This window comes from Phalacrocorax aristotelis, chromosome 25, assembly GCF_949628215.1.
Source record: "Phalacrocorax aristotelis chromosome 25, bGulAri2.1, whole genome shotgun sequence".
Classification (NCBI taxonomy): Eukaryota; Metazoa; Chordata; class Aves; order Suliformes; family Phalacrocoracidae; genus Phalacrocorax; species Phalacrocorax aristotelis.
In genome coordinates this window covers 953433-973389 of record NC_134300.1, presented here as the reverse complement: position 1 = coordinate 973389, position 19957 = coordinate 953433, and the positions used below count along the sequence as shown (strand labels likewise).

Here is a 19957-nt window from a genome sequence, read left to right as displayed (position 1 = left end):
CGCTCCCCCCGGTGCTCCCGCCCGTCACACCAGCCAGGACCTAGAGAAATACCAACTTTAATACCAACCGCCGGTTCCTTTGGTATAGCGGGGCCAGGGCGGGCCCGGGGCTGCGCTTTGGCTTGGGGGCGGGGGGGAGGGGGAAGAAACGCCGTGCATGCAAGGGGCGGGCTCCCGAGCCCCCCGGGGCTGCCGGAGCCGGCCGTGCCCAGCCGGGACCCCGGAGGGTGCGGGGAGCAGGGCACGTCCCGGGAGGGGGCACGGAGCGCGGAGGGGGGGGCTCTGCCCCAGCCCCCCACCCCGCAGCATTGCATAAGAGTGTGGGACCTGCAGGGTCAAGGCACAGAGTTAACACGTAAAGTGATCAGGTACAGTCGGTGCGGGGCCAGCTGGGCCTTGTGCTTGGGGCAGCGGAGCCCCCCGCAGCCCGCTCCGTGGCCCAGGGGAAGGGGGCAAGGCCAGGCCACCCCCAGCCCCGGGGGCACTCGGCTCTGCCAGCCCGAGTCCACGGCCGCACCGGCGAGAGCAGCTGGGGCACGGCCGGGTGATGGTGGGAGCTGAGCTGCTGTGCAAAGGCTGGAGCTGGGAGGAGGCGGGGGCTTTGGCAAGAACAGCCCCCTGCCCTGCAGGCAGCTCACGCCATGCTGCCCGCACCCCCTGTTACGGAGGGGGACAGGACCCGTTCCCAGCCAAGTCCATGCTCGGTCCCGGGCAGATCACCCAGCTGAGAGTCTGAGGGCTCCCTGGGGCAGGGAGCAGGGCCGGGGGGCTGCACACCAGGGCCCCCCAGGCGCTCACAGTCTCCTCTCCACCGGCTGCTGCAGGCACATCTCGCTGCCGGCCGAGATGATGGGCAGGTGATTGTCCATGTGGTAGCTGATGAGGTGGCTGACACTCTCGAAGCGGTGGTCCTTCGTCCGCACCTGGGGGCCAGGGAAGGGGTACTTGGGAGCCTGCTGATGCCCACAGGAGGCCAAATCCACCAGCCTCCAGGGGTTGGGCACCAACCTGGGAGGAGCAGCCCTCCCCCACACTCTGCCAGGCCCTCTCTGCCCCCAAAGCCAGCCCGGAGGCATCTCCCAAGGAGCAGCGGGCAAAGCCCAATGCCCCAGTGGCTCTCATAACCCTTAGGGCCCCCCAAGCCGTGCCAAGCTCCGTCCCCGGTACGTTATGTGGACTCACCACTCCCTCGGGATCGACGAGCAGCAGATGCTTGGGCTGCCCGCCCTGCAAGCCGGTCAGCACGTACTGGCCCGGGGTGGTGGTGCTCTCCCGCACAAGGAAGTCTCCATTCACCTTCAGCAGCTTCTCGGCCTCCTTACGGTTCATCTTCCCGTGGTACCAAGGCTCCCGTCTCAGCTGCTCCTCCATGGAGGCCACCACCTGGGCAGGGGGCAGCCCCACAGGCACAGACGGGGGGACACGCAGGGCATCTTCAAAGGGCTCTGCAGAGAGAGAGGCGGGAGCTGCGGGACTGACCTTGCAGCCACCCACCCCCGGCCCAGGCACGGCCCACAGCCGCTGTCCCACTCACTCATGTCAAAGAGGTCCCTCTGGGTGCTGCCGTTGGCTGTCACGGGGATGCCAGCAGCTGACGCCTGGCGCGCCTTGTCCATGTTCTGCACGTTGACGTAAGACGGGTCATCGAACAGGTCTGTGCGGCCAGATGTGCCCACGGGAGCTGGGTATTTCTCTCTCCCTCCTGCCAAGAGCACTGTGGTCAGCTGGGCTCCAGCCTGCCTCTGCCCCAGCACCAGTGCTCGCTGTCGGAGCACTTGGGGTCCAGGAAGGCAGATGGGGCGGCCACATCCATCATGTTACCTTGGGCAGGAACGTGCTGCTTCCGGGGGTCGTAGTCCCCACCGGACGTTTGGCCGACAGGCTGCAGGGAGAGGCAGGTGGTGAGCCCCGCTGTGCTCCCCATCCCTTCCCACTCCCCACACCCTGGGCTTCTAGAGGTGCCGGGGAGACACATGCCACAGCTCTTGTGGTGGAATAACCCTGAGCGAAGAGCCCACGTCTCAGTCGGGGTCCCTTGCAATGTAGAGCCTCCCCATGAGGCCATGCCCAGAGCCTTACCAGTGTGGCCCCCAAGTGACTGGGGGTCTGAGCAGCCCCGTCCCGCAGCCGCATGTCCACTACGCCCCCAATGGGAGGCTCCTTGCCAGGGAAGTCGTTGTAGTACTGATGATCAGGGGCCGGTTCCTCCTCTTCCTCATCCCAGGCAGAGCCATCAAACCCTGCCATCCTGGGAGGGCATGGCACAGATGAGCAGCTGACAGCAGCCAGGGCTGCGCCCCCTCTCCAAAACCAATCAATCTCGGACACTCTCCCACCTTCCTCTTTCCCACACAGCCCTGCCCTTACCTGTCGTGGGGTGTCACCAGCTTTGGGGGGTTCTTCAAGTACTGCTTGAACCGTAGCTCGAAGGCCTGTCCAATGGTGCTGATCACATCCTGCGCCAAGCCCTCAGGGCACTCCAGGATATGGCAGGCTGGGGAAGGAATGGTGGGGTGGGAACATGGAACCCCAATGTTGGAGTTCTCCACCCCTCAAGTCTGCCCTGTGCACCCCAGAGCTTCCTTATGGGGGACCCAGTCCTTCCTCACCCACTGAGCTCCACCTGAACATCCACAAAACCAGGCTCTGGCATATAGGACCCTCAGGGGCAGCCTCACCTCTCTGATTGACGGGGTCTTTGGCAACATAGGCAACATACTCGGCTGTGTCCTGTGGGCAAGACACCAGTGGTGAGACGGGGCTGCCGGGGAGCATGAGACTCTGAGCAGAGGGCAGGAGAAGCACCGATCCCTAGCACGAGGCAGGGCACACGCGGATGGGCACCCTGTGTACTCACCGGGTCTCCCCCAGAAGCGAAGGATATGGACTGCATGTGGTGGTTGGCAATGATCTGCAAGGCAGAGTTTGTTGGATGCAGCCAGGAGCTCCTTGGCACCCAGCCGCAGGCAGCACCTCCTGCCTGCCTCACTCCTCCCGGGGTTGGCCCAGTACAGGGGCTGGCAAGCCTCCGGAGCCCTGGTAGTGAGCCACGGATCACTGGGAAAAGGGCTGGGACACCACCAGGGCCACCAAGAGTGGGGTCTAAACCAGGAGACCTGGTCCCTGGCCAGGGGACTGGGGGGGTCTCAGTCTCCAGGACAGATCCTGCAAAGCATGCAGGCTATGACTCCGACCTCTTCACCCCCGCAGACCAGGGGAAGGTGGGCACTCAGCAGGTCACACAGCCCACCCAGACACCCTTTGGGGAGGCTGGGGACAGCCCCTAACCCAGGAGGGCCTGGGGTGGGGGACACAAGGATTCCTGTTCTCCTAAAGCCAGTCACCCACTCTCACCTGCTTGCAATCAGAAGCCATGAGGTTGAGGCTGCTGGTGGAGATGGTCAGGGTGATGGGCATGCCGGCAAACTTCAGGTTGCTCTTGCCCAGGATGGAGTTCAGGGAGCGGCCGCAGGGCTGGGGGCAAATGGGAGCATGGCGAAGGGTCTCCCCAGGCCAGACACAGCCTGGCTGTGGGAGACAGGGCACGTCCTGCCACCCTCCACAGTAGAAACAGGCACCTCCTCCCACTGCTCCTGCTGAGCTCTGCTGGCCCAAGCTCTGGTCACAGATCAGAGCCTCAGGCTGCCCAGCCTCGGCACAGCCAGTTCGGCTGGGATCCAGCCCTTGGCCCCGTGCCCAGACAGTCAAGCGTGCTCCCCCCCGGCAGCTCCCCAGCCCGGTCTCACCTTTCTCCTCCGCACGGCTCCCTTGGCACCGGGCACGGCCTCGCACACCAGCCCAATGGCCTCCCTGCAGGGAGCACAGCAGGATGTCGGTCCCTCCCAGTGCCTGCCCTCCCCATTCCCTCATGAACCCCCAACCACGGGGTCAAGGATGCAGGGACCAGTGCAGAAGGGATGGGGTGACACATGGAAAGCCCTCAGGGAGCACTGGCCGGGGCTCTTCAAGCGGGGGACATATTTGACGGGTCTGCCAGCAGCCTGGCCCCCACTGAAAGCCCCACACGCCACCAGGGGCTTGCACACGGCTTGGACCCACCCCCTCAAAAGCAGCAGCCCCTGGGGAGAGGCAGAGCTCACCTGGTGACCTGTGTCCTGGTGTTGAAATCCAAAGCCCTCATGGACTGGAGGACTTCCACGCAGCCCATGTACTGGGGGAGAGAGCAGGGTCAGCCTGACCAGCCCTGGGGTTTGCTCCACATGCAGCCAGGGAAGGGGCTGGGGAACTGAGCCCCCTGGCTCCACAGCGGTGACCTCCCCGGGAATCCCACTGCCCACCTGCCGCCCACAAGGAGCATGACAAGAGGTCCCCAAATGTCCGCCATGACCCTTCCCGGGCTGCCCCAGTCCCCAGCACTCACCCGGACATGGTAGGAGACCCCAGGGCCCATGACCTTGTCATCTGGGTGCAGCCAGCCACGGGTGGGCTTATTGACGAAGCTGCCGTGGCGGGTCCATTCGTCACCCCCCAGCTGGCCGCCTTCCACCCGCGTCTTCTTCCCGCAGCTCAGCTTGTTCATATCCTGGGAACAGACAGCGACAGGTCCCGCTGAGTCGGGGCTGGCGGCCCCTCCTGGTCCCAGTGCAAGCGTCCCAGCAGGGCTGGGCTCCCCCAGGCTGCCGCCGGCCAAGGAGCCCCGCAGGCTGAGCAGGTTGGCGGGGTTTGAGAGCTTCAGGTTGGCCATTTTGGGGAAGAAGGAGCAGAGGGTGGTGGGGCTGTCTTCCGACTCAGGTGAGAGCTCCCCAAGAGATGCCACGGGGCCGAGTGAGGAGGAGGACAGGGAGCCAGGCAGAGACCGCGTGCCTGTGAGGGACTCCACCGGGGAGGCCGGGACCCCCAGGCCCCCCACCGCCTCCTCCAGAGAGGAGACAGACTCATTCCGCAGGTGGCTGTATTTGCTCTTCTGCAGGAGATCCATGCCAGAGAGAGATGAGAAGGGCCAGGGCCGGCCTGGCCCGGGCAGCAGCAGGGTGGAGGCAGCCGGCCAGGTCTCACGGGGGCCCCATGGAGAGTCCGAGCGCCTGCAGCCACCAGGAAGCCACCAAGCAGAAGCCTCGGCTGAGCTCTGCCCCAGGCTCACGCCAGTCCGGCATGGCTGGCTGGGAAAGCTGGCGCTGGGATGCCAGGCAGCGGGTCCAGGGGCTGCCCGGCTCCGTGCTGTTGCAGCCGATCGATCGCGATTGGCGTCAGCAAGGATGTGCAGATCCGGCTAGATGAAGAGCAACCCCCCGCTCCCACAGCGCCAGGGAGGAAACGGGGCCGCGGCAACGCCCCAGGGAGCCACCAGCTCGGGGAGGAGGGCTCAGCACACTTGGCCCCCAGTCTGGAGGCCCTCGAGCCCCATGGCCCTGCGCTACTCCTGCACCAAGCTGGCACCAAATCCCACTGTCTTCAGCCGGGGCTGGATCTGGGCCCCTCTGCCCTGCTACCAGGTCCGGCAGGGCTGCCCTCCACCCCAGCCGGCTCGCTCCAGCCCCTGCGCTGCCCCGCCGCTGCCAGCCGCTAAGAGGAAATCAAGAGCATGAATATTTAAAGCCCGGAGACAAGGCAGCCACAGAGCGCATCCAAGCCCAGCCCAGCCCCGTTCCGAGCACTGTCCAGGAGCGAACAAGGTCCTTCTGTGGCGGCCAGTGCTACGCAACCCACGTGCCAGTGGCGGGCAGCTGCCGTTGGCTCTCCGGGCTCTGCCGGGGGAAGCAACGCCCGAAGCCGGGGGGGGGCCGCGATGCTGAGATGCCGCCGGTGCTCGCAGCCGCCTGGGATTCAGGGACATCCAGTCCTTCCAGAGGGTGGCTCTGGGCACGGATCTCACCCAGAGGGCTGGTGGAAGAGGAGGATGCCAGGAGCAGGATACAGGTGGGCTGTCCGCCGGGCAAGGCAGGGCTCAATGTGGGCCCCCGGCTGCAGCAGGGAGCCGGCAGGAGATGTGGCTGCTGCTAATTGCTGCTGCTGCTTCCCGCATCCTGGCCGGTACTGAGCGGCGGCTCCTCCCGGGAGAGGAGAAGGGGCTGCCGCTAATCGGAAGGGCCGTGCTGACTCACGGGCGGCGGGGCAGGCTCTGCCCGCGGCAGGGTCTGCGTGCGGGCTGGGGCGCAGCGCAGGAGGGGCTCCCAGCGAGGGGTGGGGACCCAGCGCCTATCTGGAGCAGAAAAATCAAGGTCACAGGCGGAGCTAGCGGGAGCGGGTGGTGAGAGCATGCTGGGGGGCAAGCCTCGTCCCCTTCTACCGTGCGGAACTGGGCAAAACCCCCCCATATGGGTGGGGGGTGTCAGGGGTGGGACCTCGAGCCAGTCTGCACTGCCCGCACCCACGCCGCTCTCCATGGCCCCATCTGCACCATCCTCCCCAGGAGGGCAAGAGCTCTCTCCACTTCCACCTCCCATGGGGCTACAGCAAGGATTTCAGGCAGCCCTGTGGCACCCAACCCCCCTGACCCGCCATGGGCCAGGGCCTTCCCAGGCACTGGGCTCTCTGCAAAATCAGCCACTGAGCCAAAACCAGGTAGATTCAACCCAAGGGAAGGGCTCTCCCTGCTTGGACCCACCACAGGCACTGCTCAGCACTGGCAGCTGCCTGCCCCACTTCCCGAATGCTGGCACGGTGCCACGGGGACGGGGAAATGGAAGCCAGGACGGAGCTGGAAATAGCCTCCTGCGCAACACGAGGGGCTACGGCTCACAGCGGCGGGTCCGTCACCCGCCTCCTCCCAGCAACGGAGCATTGCCACAGCCACGCACAACGCCTCCGCGAGCGCCAGCCCCCACCTCAGCCGCTGGTGGCGGTGGTCCCACAGGCGCAGAGAGCCCACGCCAGCCGTCCCGTGAAGCGCTCGTCCCCGCCGGGGGCCCCCCGGCCGCTTGGCGCTGTGACCTTCCCGTGGCCGGCAGCACCACTGCTCTAAAGAAAAGCAGGAAGCCCGGGGCCAGGGAGCCAGGAAGCCGCCAGCCCCACAAGGGGCCAGCCACAGACCCCAGCTGCCGGGGGGAGCTGAGCTGGGCGGTGTCACATGGGCGTGGGGCAGCGGGGTTTGCCCACAAGGGCCCGGTTGCTGGCGGATGTGGGTCTTGGGCCCTCCAGCATGGGCTCCGTGAGACCCGATGCATCCCCAGAGCCCTGCTAGGGTAAGGCCAGGAGGGAACTGCACAAGGACAGGGGGGTCTCCTCAGACCCTTCCCGCCACCCCAGGCCCTGGCTATCGCCCAGACAGGTGACAGGGCTCAGAACAGCCATCGCCAACATGCATCAAGGGGCTGGCGTGCCTCAGGAGCCATGGCCCCCTGCTAAGACAGGCCTCTGCTTTTATAAAATGGAATAATTTCTGATTTTATCAGAACCTGCTGAGGCCAGCCAGCCCACGCATCACCCTGCCAGCCTGCACCGGCTGGGGACATGATGTATCACTGCTCCCAGCCCTCGGAGACCAGACGTGCCACAGCCCCCCCCAGCCCCAGCGCTCACCCCAGGGCATCAGAGACCCCTTCCCAGCAGGCTCAGAGAGCAAAAGGCAAACTGAGAGGCATGCAGAGCCACAGAACAGCCCTGTCTGAACAGGCAGCCCTTGAGCCCCATCCAGCAGGCAGCAGCCCTTCCCCTTGCCAGACAGGCAGCGGAGGACAAGCAGAGCAGCCGGAACAACCGCCCCCGAGGAGCTCCCGGGACACATCCCGGCCCAGCTCCTCATGCCCTGGCAGCACGGAGAGGCGCCGGATACGCTCCATGCGCGGGAGAGCAGAGGGACACGGGTTGCCTTCAGGCGCCTGAGGCTGGGACTTCACGCAGAGCCCGGGGCGAGGAAGAGAGGCAGAGAGGGGACGCTTGGGGCCCGGCTACCGAGCCAGCGCCCAACATCCTCCCAGGAAACACAAACTGGGAGCTGAGTCAGAGACCTGGAACAGGCCAGCGATTTGGCAAGAAATTGCAGCGAGGAGCAGGCAGCCGCGCACCAGCTGCTGCCACACGTACACACCTCGCCCAGGGCAGGAGACCCCCTTGGTCCAACAGCAGCCACAGTGGAGCCATCCCCAAGCCTCTGGGGCAGGGAGGAAGCCAAGAAAACAACTCAAATCCAGCCAACAACTGGTTTTTTCCCTCCAAACATCACAACAGTACCACACATCACCTACGTGTTCCTGTGCACAACTTTGCTGCCGCTCAGATGAGAGGCTGGGAGACGCCAACAGAGACCTGGGGAGGAGGCTGAGGCCCTGCCAGCGGGGAGAGAGGGGAGGCAGGATCCACCACCGAAGCCACCTAGCCCTCCACCGAAGTCCTTACCACATAGTCCATCGCCGGCGGAGGGCAGGGCAGGCCCTGGGCAGGGAACAGAACCACACAGCCCCTCTCGTCTGGCACTCTGACCTGCGGTTCAGGGACAAACAGGGAGTTAGCCAGCCCTGTCCCAGACCGCCGAGGCGGTGGCCCTGGTGCCAAGAGGCAAACCCTGCTCCTCCTCACTGACCGCAGGCATACAGGGCCATAGCAGCCGCGCAACGTGCTGCCGACACACTGGGTCAAAGTGCCAGGGAAGCCTCCTGCTTCCCATCCAAGGGAGGACAGAGCTGGTATGTGCCAGGGCAGGAGCATGAGGCCAAGCCCGGCTCTGCTCAGACCTTGCCCACACCAGCAAGCAGTGTCGGGGCCCAAGAGTCACCATATGACCCAAGACAAGCATCGGCGCTGATCCCTGCCCAGCCCCAAAACCAGCAGCCTGAGGGCCACACGCAAGGGGTGAGAGCGGAGGCAGCCCAGAGGGCAGAGCTGCTCCCTCCTGTGTACTTGCCACCTCCTCACAGCTGGCACCCCGCTGCAAAGGTACGTGCAGAGCCCCTGGGGCTGCGGCCCCCACCTCCCCAGGGGAGCAGTGAAGGAGGGAACTGTGGAAAGAGGCTATGAGAGGGCAGCCAGGAGGGGCAGGAAGTGCTGCAAGGAGAAAACAAGTCAAGCAAAGCAGGAGCAGCTCCAAGGCCACTGACCTTCCCACTCCCACCACCCAGGCGGTGCAGTTGGGGCTGGGCTAGCTGAGCAGCACACAGCAGCAAACATGATTTATTTCCTTACAGCTATCATACCCTTATCTGGGTCCTGCAAAGGCAGCACCGGAGCCCAGGCGGGCACTAACGCGATTAGCCTGGGAGGCAGCGAGATAAGGAGGGCTCTGCTTGGCAAGCGCAGCGGTGCAGATTGGCCTTGGGTACAACCCAGGAGCATTGTGCCAGGTCACTTGCTGCCAAGCAAAGGTGGTGACAAGGCCCTCTGGACGCCAGGGACCAAGGTTGGCAGCAGGGAAGGAGGATCGGGACCCCAATCCAGGGTGCTCAGCTTTGCTGAAGCCTCCTTGGAACTCCAGTTTTGTCCCCCCTGAGGAGGGGACACTGACCCGTGCAGCTCCCAGGGGCACGGGCAACCCAGCCATGGTGCTCGCCCACCAAATGGCTGTGGGTAGATCCTCAGGCCCCTCTCAGCTGAGAACAGATGGCGTCTTCAACCCCTCTGGAACAGGCTGAGGCCAAGGTGTTCCTGGGAAGCACCACTGAGAACTGCCCTTTGCCCACAGGCTTCTGCAGCACCAACCCCGCAGGCAGGGCCCAGGACACATTTCCTTGGCACCTGCGACTGGGGTCTCCCCAGGCCAGCGCAATGCGGGGGTGACCCCATCCAAGAGATTCAACTGGAGAAGCAGGGACAGCCTGCAACGGACGAACGCAACACACTGCTGGGGGGAAGATGAAGGCCTGCAAGGGGGGAGTATCTACCCCCATCCACAGTAGCTGGGTCTGCTCTGGATACTCGCCCCTACCTTGCTCTGAGGCACGGAAGCAGAGGCAGGGCTGACAGCAGGCCAGCGGGACGGCGCATCCAGGCACCGTGGAGGCCGAGGATATCCCGAACGCTGCCGATGCCCCGTCCTTGCTGGGGGTCTCACCAGTCCGGGGGTTTTCCCCAGCCCCCAACAGCATCCCTCGAGCCGGCCTCCCTCCCCGTGCCACACCAGCACGCAACCCGAGCGCCCGGGACCGGGCGATGCAGGCCAGAGCCCAGCCAGCAGCCCTGGGCGTGCACAGCGGCCGCCGAGCCTGGGGCGCGGGGCACAGGCGTCACCCTGAGACCTGGGGGGGACCGAGCGGCTGCCGCCGGCCCCAGCCGGGCCGCCCCGGGGCCGAACCCTGACCCCTGCTCGGCGCCCCCACGCAGAAGTGGCGGGCAAGGGCGGCCGGGCCCCGGGGGCGGCAGAACCGCCCTCCCACGCCGCCGAAGGCCGTGGCGGCGAGCGGTGCGGTGCGGGCCCGGCCCCCGCCCCGCGCGGGTTCCCCGGGGCACGGCCCAGCGCCGCGGGGCCTCACCCGGCCCAGGCGCCCCGGCAGGCCGCCCCGCCCTCACCGCTGCCCGCGGGCGCGGCCCCCCCGCCCCGGGCCGGCCCGCGCGCTCACCGGGGCACCATGGGTCTCGCGCCGGTCTCCTCCGGTCCCGGCGGCCGCGGCGCCCGCACCGCCCGCCCTCCCCCCCGCCGCGCCGCCACTCACTTCCGGCCCACACCCTCCAGCGCGGCCTCACCGCGCCCCCGTCACGTGACGAGCGGGCCACTAGCGGGCGGTGCCCGACCCGCGGGGAAGCGGCGCCGCGGCCCCGCCCCGCCGAGCGAGCGCCACCACTGGGCGCCCGGCCCGCCCCGTGCGCGCGGGTCGCCGTGCGGCGCGGACCAATGGGCGCGCGGGGCGGCGGCGTTTGAAAGCGCCGGCGGGGGCGGGGGCACCAACGGCTCGGCGGGGCGCTGAGGCGAGGGGCGGACCGGGGGCGGACCGGGCCCGCTGGCATGGCGCACAAGCAGATCTACTACTCGGACAAGTACGACGACGAGGAGTTTGAGTACCGGTGAGGTGGAGGAGGGGTGCCTAGTAACGGCTCTGTGGCGGGAAGGGGGTTGCCCTGGTAACGGATCCCGGGGGGGGGGAGGGGCGTCCCTGGAACGGCTGTTCGGTAGGAGCGGATTGTCCCGTTAACGGCTCCCTGTGAGGGGGGAGGGGTGTCCTGTGACGGTTCCCCGGTGGAGCGGGAGGGAAGCTATCTGGGTAACGGTTCCCTGGGGGGGGCCCTCACGGTTCCCCGGGAGGGAGACGGTTAACGGCTCGCTGAGGGGGGGGGGCAGGAGGGGAGTCACCCTGTAGCGGATCGCCGGTGAAGGGAGCGGGGTGGAGGGGTGGCCGGTAACTCTGAGGGGCGCGGGGGCGCAGGCACGTCATGCTGCCCAAGGACATCGCCAAGCTGGTGCCGAAGACCCACCTGCTGTCGGAGGCGGAGTGGCGGAACCTGGGGGTGCAGCAGAGCCAGGGCTGGGTCCACTACATGATCCACGAGCCAGGTGAGCCCCGCGGGGGGGCGGGCGGTGGCCGGGGGGGCCTGGCCTGACACCGCCCACCCCTTCCCCAGAGCCCCACATCCTGCTCTTCCGCCGGCCGCTACCCAAGAAGCCAGAGAAGTGAGGGGCCCGCGGCCTGCTGAAGCCCCCGGCCCGCCCGAGCTGAGACAGTGCCTTCCTCCTCCTCGGCGTTCCTGGGGGGCTTTGCCCTGTGCCGGCTGGCGCCCGTGACCCTTGGTGCAGTCTGGGCCCCGCCGCGGTGGCTCGGCCCCGGTACCGGGAGGCCCTTTCCGCCGCGAGGCCTGAGCGTGATCCGGGGCTTTAATAAATGGATGTTCGGGAGCTCGTGTCTGCCGTGCTGGGGGTGCGGGGGGTACCGGTGCCTCGGGGCACTCTGCCCAGGGGGTGGCTGGGCTTCCGCGGGGCAGCTTCCCCCTCGCCCCTCCCGGTGGTTTGGGAGGGTCTCCCGGCGCGTGGGGGGGGGTTCGGGGCTCCTGGGGCTTCTTGGGGGGGGGGGGGGGGAGAAGATCCAGGGGGGCTCCGGGGCGGGGGGGAGGGATCGGGGGGGGGGGGGGGGGGAGGTGCACGTGCCGCCGCCCGCCGCGATGGGTCCGTCCCCGCGGGTCCTTCCTCACCACCCCGACCAATCCGTGCAGGCAGCGCCTCGTGACGGGCACGCTGCCCGGCCAATGAGAGCGCGGGGCGGTGTCGCGGCCTGTCCGGGCGCGCGCGGCCGGCCGGGCCCATGTGGGGGACGCTGCGAGGGGCGGGAGGGGCTCTGCGCGCCGCCGCCACTCGCCCTACGGTGGCCTCTCGTCCCATGGCCGCCTCCAGCCCCACAGCGGCGCGGGGCCCCGCCGCCACCGCCGGTATCATCGTCATCGGCGACGAGATCCTCAAGGTGAGGCCGGGTGCGGGATCGCGGGGGGCGGGAGGACGGGCGGGCAGGGGGGCCCCGCCGTCACGGGTGTCTGCGTCCCCCACCAGGGTCACACGCAAGACACGAATTCCTTCTTCATGTGCCGGCGGCTGCGCGACCTGGGCGTGAGGGTGGCCCGGATCTCGGTGGTGCCCGACGAGGTGGACGCCATCGCCAACGAGGTGGCCGCCTTCGCCGCCCGCTTCACCTACGTGCTGACCTCGGGGGGCATCGGCCCCACACACGACGACGTGACTTTCGAGGCCGTGGCCAAGGCCTTCGGGGAGAGGGTCACCCCCCACCCCGAGATGGTGGCCCTGGTGCAGAAGTTCTTTGGCAAGACGGACGGGCAGTGCCCCGAGATGAAGCTGGCTCGCATCCCAGAGTCCTCCCGCCTCAACTACAGCACGGACGGGCACACGGGCAGCACTTTCAAGTACCCGCTGGTCAGCGTGCGCAATGTCTACATCTTCCCCGGCATCCCGGCGCTGATGGAGCGCGCCCTGGACGGCCTCACCCATCTCTTCCGCAGCGAGCGGACCCGCTTCTATTCCCGTGCCATCTACGTGGCGGCTGATGAGATCCTCATCACGCCCGTGCTGGACCAGGCCAATGCCACCTTCCAGGGTTGCGTCAGCTTGGGTTCCTACCCCGACTGGGCCAACAACTACTACCGTGTGAAGCTGACGTTGGACTCCGAGTCGGAGCAGGACCTGGAGGAAGCGTATCGCTTCTTGATGGAGAAGCTGCCGCCGGGTGTTGCCGTGCCATTCGTGACGGACTGCGTCTCGCCAGCAGTCATGGAGGTTTATGGCCTGGCTGAGTCAGGTACAGGGAAGCGGTGCTGCAGCACAGCTCAGTGCTTCCACACTGCTCCTTGCACAGACCCTGCAGCCCGGCAGGGCCGGGGCAGTGGGAAGACTGGCGTGGGAGCAGGGCTTGCCTGTTCTGGTGTGCTGGAGGGCTTGAGGGGCGCTGAGGCTTCGCTGGCACTGCAGCTGCAATGGGTTTTGTCCCACCCAGGTGGAAGGGGGGATCCATAACCTCAGTTAAGGCCAGCCAGTGCTGGTCTCTGAGAGTGCAGGGTGCATTAGGGGGAGCGGTGCTGCAATTCTCCTGTGTAGGCAGGATCCCTGTCCCAGCCATGGCACAGACCTCTGGGTTGCACAAGTGCTTGGCTGCAGGCTGCGGTGCCAGCAGAGGCTCCTTGGTGTGCTGGAGACAAGATGTGCCTGCAGGGAGAGGTGCTGCAGGCCCTGGGGCAGCGCCAAGGCAGCGTGGCCCCGGGCGGGCACCGACCATCCCCTCCCAGCAGGCTCGGCCCTGGGGCAGAAGGTGGCAGCAGCACTGCGGACCATCGAGGAGGCTTTGGACCGGTACAGCCTGGCCCAGCTCTGCGTGGGCTTCAATGGGGGCAAGGACTGCACGGCCCTGCTGCACCTTGTCCATGCTGCTGTGGAGAGGTACCTGGCTGCAGGGCTCCACCAGCCTGGCCTGGGGCAGGGGTGAGGGGTTCCTGGGGGCCTTGGCCAGGGCTCCAGGGCTGTCCCCTGCCCTGCTCTGAGGGAACAAGTGGATTCCTGGGGCCCAGCTCACGGGGACTGGGCAGCTGCCCTACCTCTGGTTGCCATCTGCTGGAGGCCAGCTGTGACGGGTCTCTCCCCAGGCGGTACCCAGTGAGGCAGGAGAGGCTGCAGGTGCTCTACATCCGCATCGTGTCCCCCTTCCCTGAAATGGAGCAGTTCATCCAGGCAACCGTCCAGAGGTACAGGGCAGAGAGGGGTGGGCTGTCAGGCAGGGGGATGAGCAGCGTCTCCCACAGCCCAGCAGGCAGCTGCCTGTCCTCCCTGCACAGGTACAAGATCCAGCTCTGCACAGTGGAGGGCTCCATCCGGGAGGCCCTGGCCCACCTGAAGGAGCAGCAGCCGCAGCTGGAGGCCGTCCTGATGGGGACGCGGCGGACGGACCCCTACTCGCGCACCCTGATGCCCATGTGTATGACAGACCCCAGCTGGCCCCAGTACATGCGGGTGAACCCTTTGCTGGTACGTGGCCTCCACCTGCTCTGGGGACAGGGCTGTCCTGGCTCGGTGGGGGAGCAAGCTTGGTGGGTTAAAGTGCTGGGGCTGGAAGCCGGCACTAATCTACCCCATCCCAGAGGGTTTCCCTCCCAATTCTCCCTCTCCCTAGAGCATCTCTTGCCCTGTTGTGTGGCCATGGGTGCCCCTTGCTGCAGCCAAGCTGCCTGGTGCTGTCGTTCCTGCTTGCCAGGGGGCTTTGTCTGTGGGGAGGAGCTGGGAGGGACGGGTGATCTGAGGAACCAGCTGGCTCTCCTGTGTGCTCTTGGGGGAGGTCTGGCTGGCTTCCCTGGGGACGAGGGGACAGCCCACCTGCCTCTGCAGCAATCTCTGCCCAATTCCGCTTGCAGGACTGGACCTATCGGGACATCTGGGAGTTTCTACGCAAGCTCTTTGTCCCCTACTGCATCCTCTACGACAAGGGGTGAGTGTCTGGTGCTGCCTTCTCTACTCTGCACAGCCAATGCCCCTGGGTGCAGAGTTGCAGCCACCTTCTCCCTCTGCAGCTACACCTCCCTGGGGAGTATGGCCAACACGCTGAAGAACCCTGCGCTGTGCTACACCGATGCCCAGGGCCGAGAGCGCTACCGGCCTGCCTATGAGCTGGAAAATGAGGAAGACGAGCGCACCTCCCGCCAGTGAAAGCCTGCGGGCCGCGTTCAGGGAGGCTCTGCTGGGACGCTGCCAGTGGCCGGCTCCCCTGCAGACATCCCTGGCGCTGCTGGGGATGACACGGAATGCCTGCCAGCACTGAATAAACCTGCTGTGTTCAGTCTGCGGTCTGCATCACGCTCGCGTTTGGCTGTATTGGTCCCTTTGGGGCCTGTGGGGCTCTGGCAGGAGGCGGGACAGGGGGTGAGGCCAGCTCTGCCCAAACAAAAGGGTCCCCAGGCAGTGCCCCCTCCCCGCACCCGCTATTGTGGAGGCTTCTGAAGCGCAGAGAATGGAGCAGGTTCCAGCGCTTGCCAGGGACCCGCGTGTCAGCGCGGCTGCCTCCCTGCGTCAGAACCTGCTGATCTCTTGTCAGCCATGTGCCTCCTCCGGACCATGGCAGCCCGTCCACTGGGCGCTCCAAGGCGAGCGGTACGGGCGGTGGCGCTGCCAGCACCCACCAAGGCCTCCCTGGGACGGCGCCTGGGCTCCTGGCTGCTGCGGCTGCTGCAGGACTTTGTCTACCTCCTGCTCTGCAGCTGGTGCATCTGTGAGCTGCTGGACTAGGGAATGGCCTGCCCTGATGCCACTGGATCAGGCAGGCACCCCCTGCCTGCCCCTGCTTGATGGGTGAGTGCCCTGCCCTTGGCTACTTGCTCAGCACAGTGCTTAGAGGGTGATGTGGCAAGGGCCCGGTCCTGGTGCTTGGGGGGTGATGAGGTGACGGGCCCAGCTGTGGTGCTTGAGGGTGACAGGGGCCTGGCCATGGTCCTCCTGGGGGGGTGTTGGGGTGCAGCCGTGGTGCTGGTAAGGGGGTCCTCACCCACTGTGCCTCTCTCCCTTCCCTAGGACTGTTTGTTGCCCCATGCTGATGGAGCTGATGGACCCGTGATGCCAGGACCTTGCTCCAGCCTACACCCCCCTCCCTGATCACAGACACCTCAATAAACCTGTGCAGTGTCTGACCAGCTGGGTGTGTTTTGGGGGTACTCTGGGGATGCATCTCCCCCCAAAACCTTCCAACCCTCACCCTGGGTAGGACCCAGACACTCCAGCCTGCACATTGCGTCTGCTTGTGTCCGAGGGTCCCCAGACCCCACGGGGCTGAGGGGCAGGAACAGGGGGCTGTGGCTCTGCCTGTCCCTCCACCAGGTTTATCCCTCCATGTGATTCAGCCCCTTGTTTAAAGAGTCTCCACTTGTCCCCACTCCAGGCCGTTTCCTACCCCGGCTGGCATCAGTGCTGCCAAGAGCTGGTGGGAGGAGGCCAGAGCAAAATGTCCCCAAAGAGCCCAGCCTGGCTGGAGCTGTGGCAAAGGTCAGGGCTGGTGGGATGCGTGGGGCACCAGGGCCCTGCCGCGTGGCTGGCTGTGGGTCCCCCGGCGGGCTGAGACCGCTCTGCCCCAGCGCTGCCTGCAGTGCCGGCGCCTGGCCCCGGCGCGGGGGAAGCTCTGCGCGCCCCAGCCTTGGCGGCAGCGCCTGGCGCCAGCACAGCATCCCTTATCTCAGCGGGAAGTCAGGAGCAGGAAACGCGGCCTGGCGTGGGATAAGGGTCCCGTTTACATTAGCTGCTTTGTTGTGGAGTGGGCTCCCACCCTCGCCCAGCGTCTGCGGCGGGGGCTCGGTTGCAGGGAGGGCTGGGGGGTGGCAGGGAACCCCACCTGGGGTGCCACAGGGGGCTCGGGTAGTCTTTGCACCCCTTGCATGGTTGCAGGCAGGGCTAGGGGCTGCCAGGACGCTGCCCTGTCACGGCACCCCACAGCTCCCCCTTGCCCAGGTCAGTACCTGCAGCCAGACCCTGCCCTGTGGATGTGCACCTTTGGGGTCTGCGGTGCAATCTGGGCTCCCGGCTGTGCCCAGCCACCCGTGGGGCCGGACGGGCTATGGCAGCCCGGTGAGCACGGTGTGAGCATCGCTGCCACGGGAGCCACGCGCCTGGCGCCTGCCCCGCCGCTGCGGTGGCTCGGCCCCGGGGCTGGCCGGGACAGGACGAATCAATGAATTCCCCAAACGGGGAGGTCCGGGGGAGGGGAGAGCCCGTCCCAGCACAGGAAAAAGCTCTGGCGGCAGCGCACCACAAGCAGAGAAGTGCCGGCCGCCCCGCGAGCGTGGCCCCATGCGCAGCCCTGGCTCCTCGCACCCAGCTCCGCCACCCGCCGTGAGTGAGACCCCCCTTCCCTGGGGACCCCTCGCCCAGTCCTGCGCCACGGGGGGCGGCAGGGAGTGGGCGGGTGCTGCAGGCAGGGGCACGCAGACCCCTGCCCTTGCCATCTCAGCACGGGCAGGTTCCCCTGCACAGTGGGTTGGTTTTGGGGTCACATCCCTGCGTGACCTTGGGGACACCCATCCCCCCTCGGGAGCTGCACTATGTCCTCACATCTGCGGAGATGGGGACTGGCAGCTGCAGGCAGCAGCAAACCTGGACAAGGCGGCCTTGCTGGGGGCCCGGCAGGGAAGGGGAACGTGGCTCTGCCATCAAAGGAAGATGCGCCAGGTCCCCTCTGGGGACCCCCATGGCCGAGGACTCTCCCAGCACGGGGGTGACACCTGTCCCTGTCCTGCAGGTCGTCCCCGCCACTACCCCATGTTCCGCTCACGCCGTGCCTGGCTGGTGAGGCGGCTGTGGCGGCAGCGCTGCATGGCGGCCGGCCCCGAGGACAGCCCTGGCGCCCTCAAACCGGCGGCACACGCTCTCTTCAAGAAGCTGAAGGATGAGGAGCTAGAGCTGCTGGTGCAGGCGGTGGAGAGCCAGGGCGCCTGGGAGTCTGGCTGCATCTGGGTGCCGCGAGGGGCCAAGCAGGCGCTGCCCCCCCAGGTCCTGCTCTGCCGCCTCTACCGCTGGCCCGACCTCCGTCAGCCCCACGAGCTCAAGCACCTCTGCTACTGCACTGGGGGCGGGGGGGGCTGCGGGGATGCAGCCGTTCTCTGCTGCAACCCCCACCACTTCAGCCGCCTGGCTGCGCCCGGTGAGTGCTGGTGGCTCCAGCAGAGCCCCTCCTTGCCCACCCACCCTCTGACCTCTGGTCCCCCGGGCTGGCTCAGGGCGCCTGAGCGCTCTGGGAAGCTCTGGGGGCATGGGACGTGCATCCCAGCCCCTCACTCCCTTCTCTCCCCCCACCCAGAGACCCCGCCACCCCCCTACTCGAAGGCATCCTGTGGTCCCTCCTGGCCAGAAGAGCCCCAGCACCCTGGCACCCAGCTCCTGGAGTTCAGCTACAACGGTGGGGACTGGTGCGGTAAGAGGGTCCCGCTGGGCAGGGGCTGTCGGGCAGGGCTCCCCCGCTGCCTGCAGTCCCACTCCCCCAGGCAGCTCTGGGGTTAGGGTACAGCAGTGCAGGACATGGAGCCCCAAAACTGGGGAGCAGAGCCGGGAGCCACCCCCATCAGGAGGAAATGCTCCGGCACGGGGTGAGGGGTTCCTGCCGGGGGACCAGCCCGGGTCGGGCCCCCCCGCCACAGCTCCTGTTATTTTTGGCGGCGCCAGGCTCCCCGCCGGAGGAAGCGCTGCCCACGGGGACACACACAATGTGCCTTGACGCACACAGCCGCGGCTCCAGCCTGGCTGCTGGCCACCAGGCCTCTGGCTGACGGGGCTCCACCTTCCCCTCGCCCAGGGACCCCCCTCACCACAAGTCCCCAGGGACCGTGGCCGGGGACGGCCCAGCCCTACGTGCCGGCACGCAGTGGCTCCAGTGACTCACGCCCTGCGCCAGAGCCTGTGCTGGGACATCCGCAGGGTGCCGCGTCCCTCTGTCTGTCCGCTCTGGCTGGCCCCTGCATGAACTGACGGGGCCTTGACCACCCCCTCCCCATCACCTCTCCCCTTGGCCCGTCCGGCTGCATGGTTTGGCCATGCCCACGCAGCAGTGGGTGGCTCTGCCCAGCGGTGACGGCTCTGCTCTCCCCCGCCAGACACCAGCCTCTCATGGAGCACCGTTAAGGACAGCTACTGGTGCAAACTGGCTTACTGGGAGCACCGGACGCGCGTGGGCCGCCTCTACGCCGTGCACGAGGCATCAGTGAACATCTTCTGCGAGCTGCCACGGGGCAGCGGGTTCTGCCTGGGCCAGCTGCCGGCTGCCCACCGCAGTCGTGCCGTCCGGAGAGCGCGTGGCAAGATCGGCCGGGGGCTGCTGCTGAGTCGGGAGCCAGGCGGCGTGTGGGCTTACAACCGCAGTGAGCACCCCATCTTCGTCAGCTCACCTACCCTAGGGTCCGCCGGAGCCCAGGGGCTCACCGTACTCAAGGTGCTGCCTGGCTACTCGGCGAAGGTGTTCGACTATGAGCGGGTGGGGGGCACGGGGGGCTGGCGGCTCCCCGGGGAGGGCCCCTGTGACCTGCACAGCATCCGCATCAGCTTTGCCAAGGGCTGGGGGCCCTGCTACTCCCGGCAGTTCATCACCTCCTGCCCGTGCTGGCTGGAGGTCCTGCTGAACCGGCCACGCTGAGCGGCTGGGGCTGCTGGGGGGAGTGTCAGGGTGGGTGCAAAGGGGCCATGGGCCAGGGGGCCCTGCCACTGCCCCCCAGCCTTCCAGGGCTGTGCTGCAGTGGGGCCATCTTGTCCAGGGGACCCTCACTGGGACCCTCTGCCCCAGCCCCCACAGCGCCCACCACGCCTGGCTCACCGCCCTGCCAGCACCCACCACCCCCAGCCATGGGTCTGTTGCTGATGCAGGGCACTATTTAATCTCTTTCTATCTTTTTTTTTATTACTATTATTTTAATGGTTAATTTTATTTTAATTTATCTTATTTTTGTAAAAAAAGAAAAGCACAATGCAGGAGCCCGCCCACATTGTAGGCAGCCGGGCCCAGGCCCGGGGAGGGTGGCCAGGACGGGGCGTGCAGGAGCTGGGCAGGTCTGCAGGAGGCCGGGGGCTGCAGGAGGGGAGGGGAGGGAGGTGGGGCAGGGTCCCAGAGTGGTGGAGGGGGGCTGT

General features: G+C 67.0%; 4 protein-coding genes across 16 annotated transcripts; 3 read left to right on the top strand and 1 right to left on the bottom strand.

Annotated features, from left to right (window-relative positions):
- Positions 1-41: 41 nt before the first annotated feature.
- On the bottom strand, positions 42-10575 carry SHC1 (SHC adaptor protein 1). Of its 13 annotated transcripts, none has more exons than XM_075075202.1 (14): positions 10449-10536; positions 8296-8379; positions 4382-4543; positions 4101-4171; positions 3747-3810; positions 3355-3528; positions 2858-2911; positions 2679-2730; positions 2368-2494; positions 2080-2248; positions 1822-1882; positions 1535-1702; positions 1183-1466; positions 42-923 (listed from the first exon to the last, which is right to left on the bottom strand). In XM_075075202.1, exons 2-14 carry the CDS (start codon positions 8305-8307, stop codon positions 795-797), a joined length of 1527 nt encoding a protein of 508 aa, XP_074931303.1. In that variant the 5' UTR covers positions 8308-8379; positions 10449-10536; the 3' UTR covers positions 42-794. The 13 variants fall into 13 exon arrangements, with proteins under 13 accessions (XP_074931303.1, XP_074931308.1, XP_074931311.1 ...); XM_075075207.1 differs by having other exon boundaries at positions 1183-1445; positions 3355-3474; positions 10449-10529; XM_075075210.1 differs by lacking the exons at positions 8296-8379; positions 10449-10536 and adding an exon at positions 10542-10575 and having other exon boundaries at positions 1183-1445; positions 3355-3474.
- A 161-nt stretch (positions 10576-10736) lies between these two features.
- CKS1B (CDC28 protein kinase regulatory subunit 1B) lies at positions 10737-11716 on the top strand. Its single transcript, XM_075075212.1, has 3 exons — positions 10737-10890; positions 11250-11377; positions 11446-11716. The coding sequence occupies exons 1-3, from the start codon at positions 10832-10834 to the stop codon at positions 11496-11498; spliced, it is 240 nt and encodes a 79-aa protein (XP_074931313.1). The 5' UTR covers positions 10737-10831; the 3' UTR covers positions 11499-11716.
- Positions 11717-12071: 355 nt separating this feature from the next.
- FLAD1 (flavin adenine dinucleotide synthetase 1) lies at positions 12072-15148 on the top strand. The gene is made up of 7 exons (XM_075075046.1): positions 12072-12275; positions 12362-13121; positions 13609-13756; positions 13960-14058; positions 14149-14338; positions 14722-14795; positions 14878-15148. Exons 1-7 carry the CDS (start codon positions 12120-12122, stop codon positions 15011-15013), a joined length of 1563 nt encoding a protein of 520 aa, XP_074931147.1. The 5' UTR covers positions 12072-12119; the 3' UTR covers positions 15014-15148.
- A 1913-nt stretch (positions 15149-17061) lies between these two features.
- LOC142048275 (mothers against decapentaplegic homolog 6-like) lies at positions 17062-19757 on the top strand. The gene is made up of 4 exons (XM_075074995.1): positions 17062-17179; positions 17586-17987; positions 18144-18257; positions 18934-19757. The coding sequence occupies exons 2-4, from the start codon at positions 17606-17608 to the stop codon at positions 19467-19469; spliced, it is 1032 nt and encodes a 343-aa protein (XP_074931096.1). The 5' UTR covers positions 17062-17179; positions 17586-17605; the 3' UTR covers positions 19470-19757.
- Positions 19758-19957: the final 200 nt, after the last annotated feature.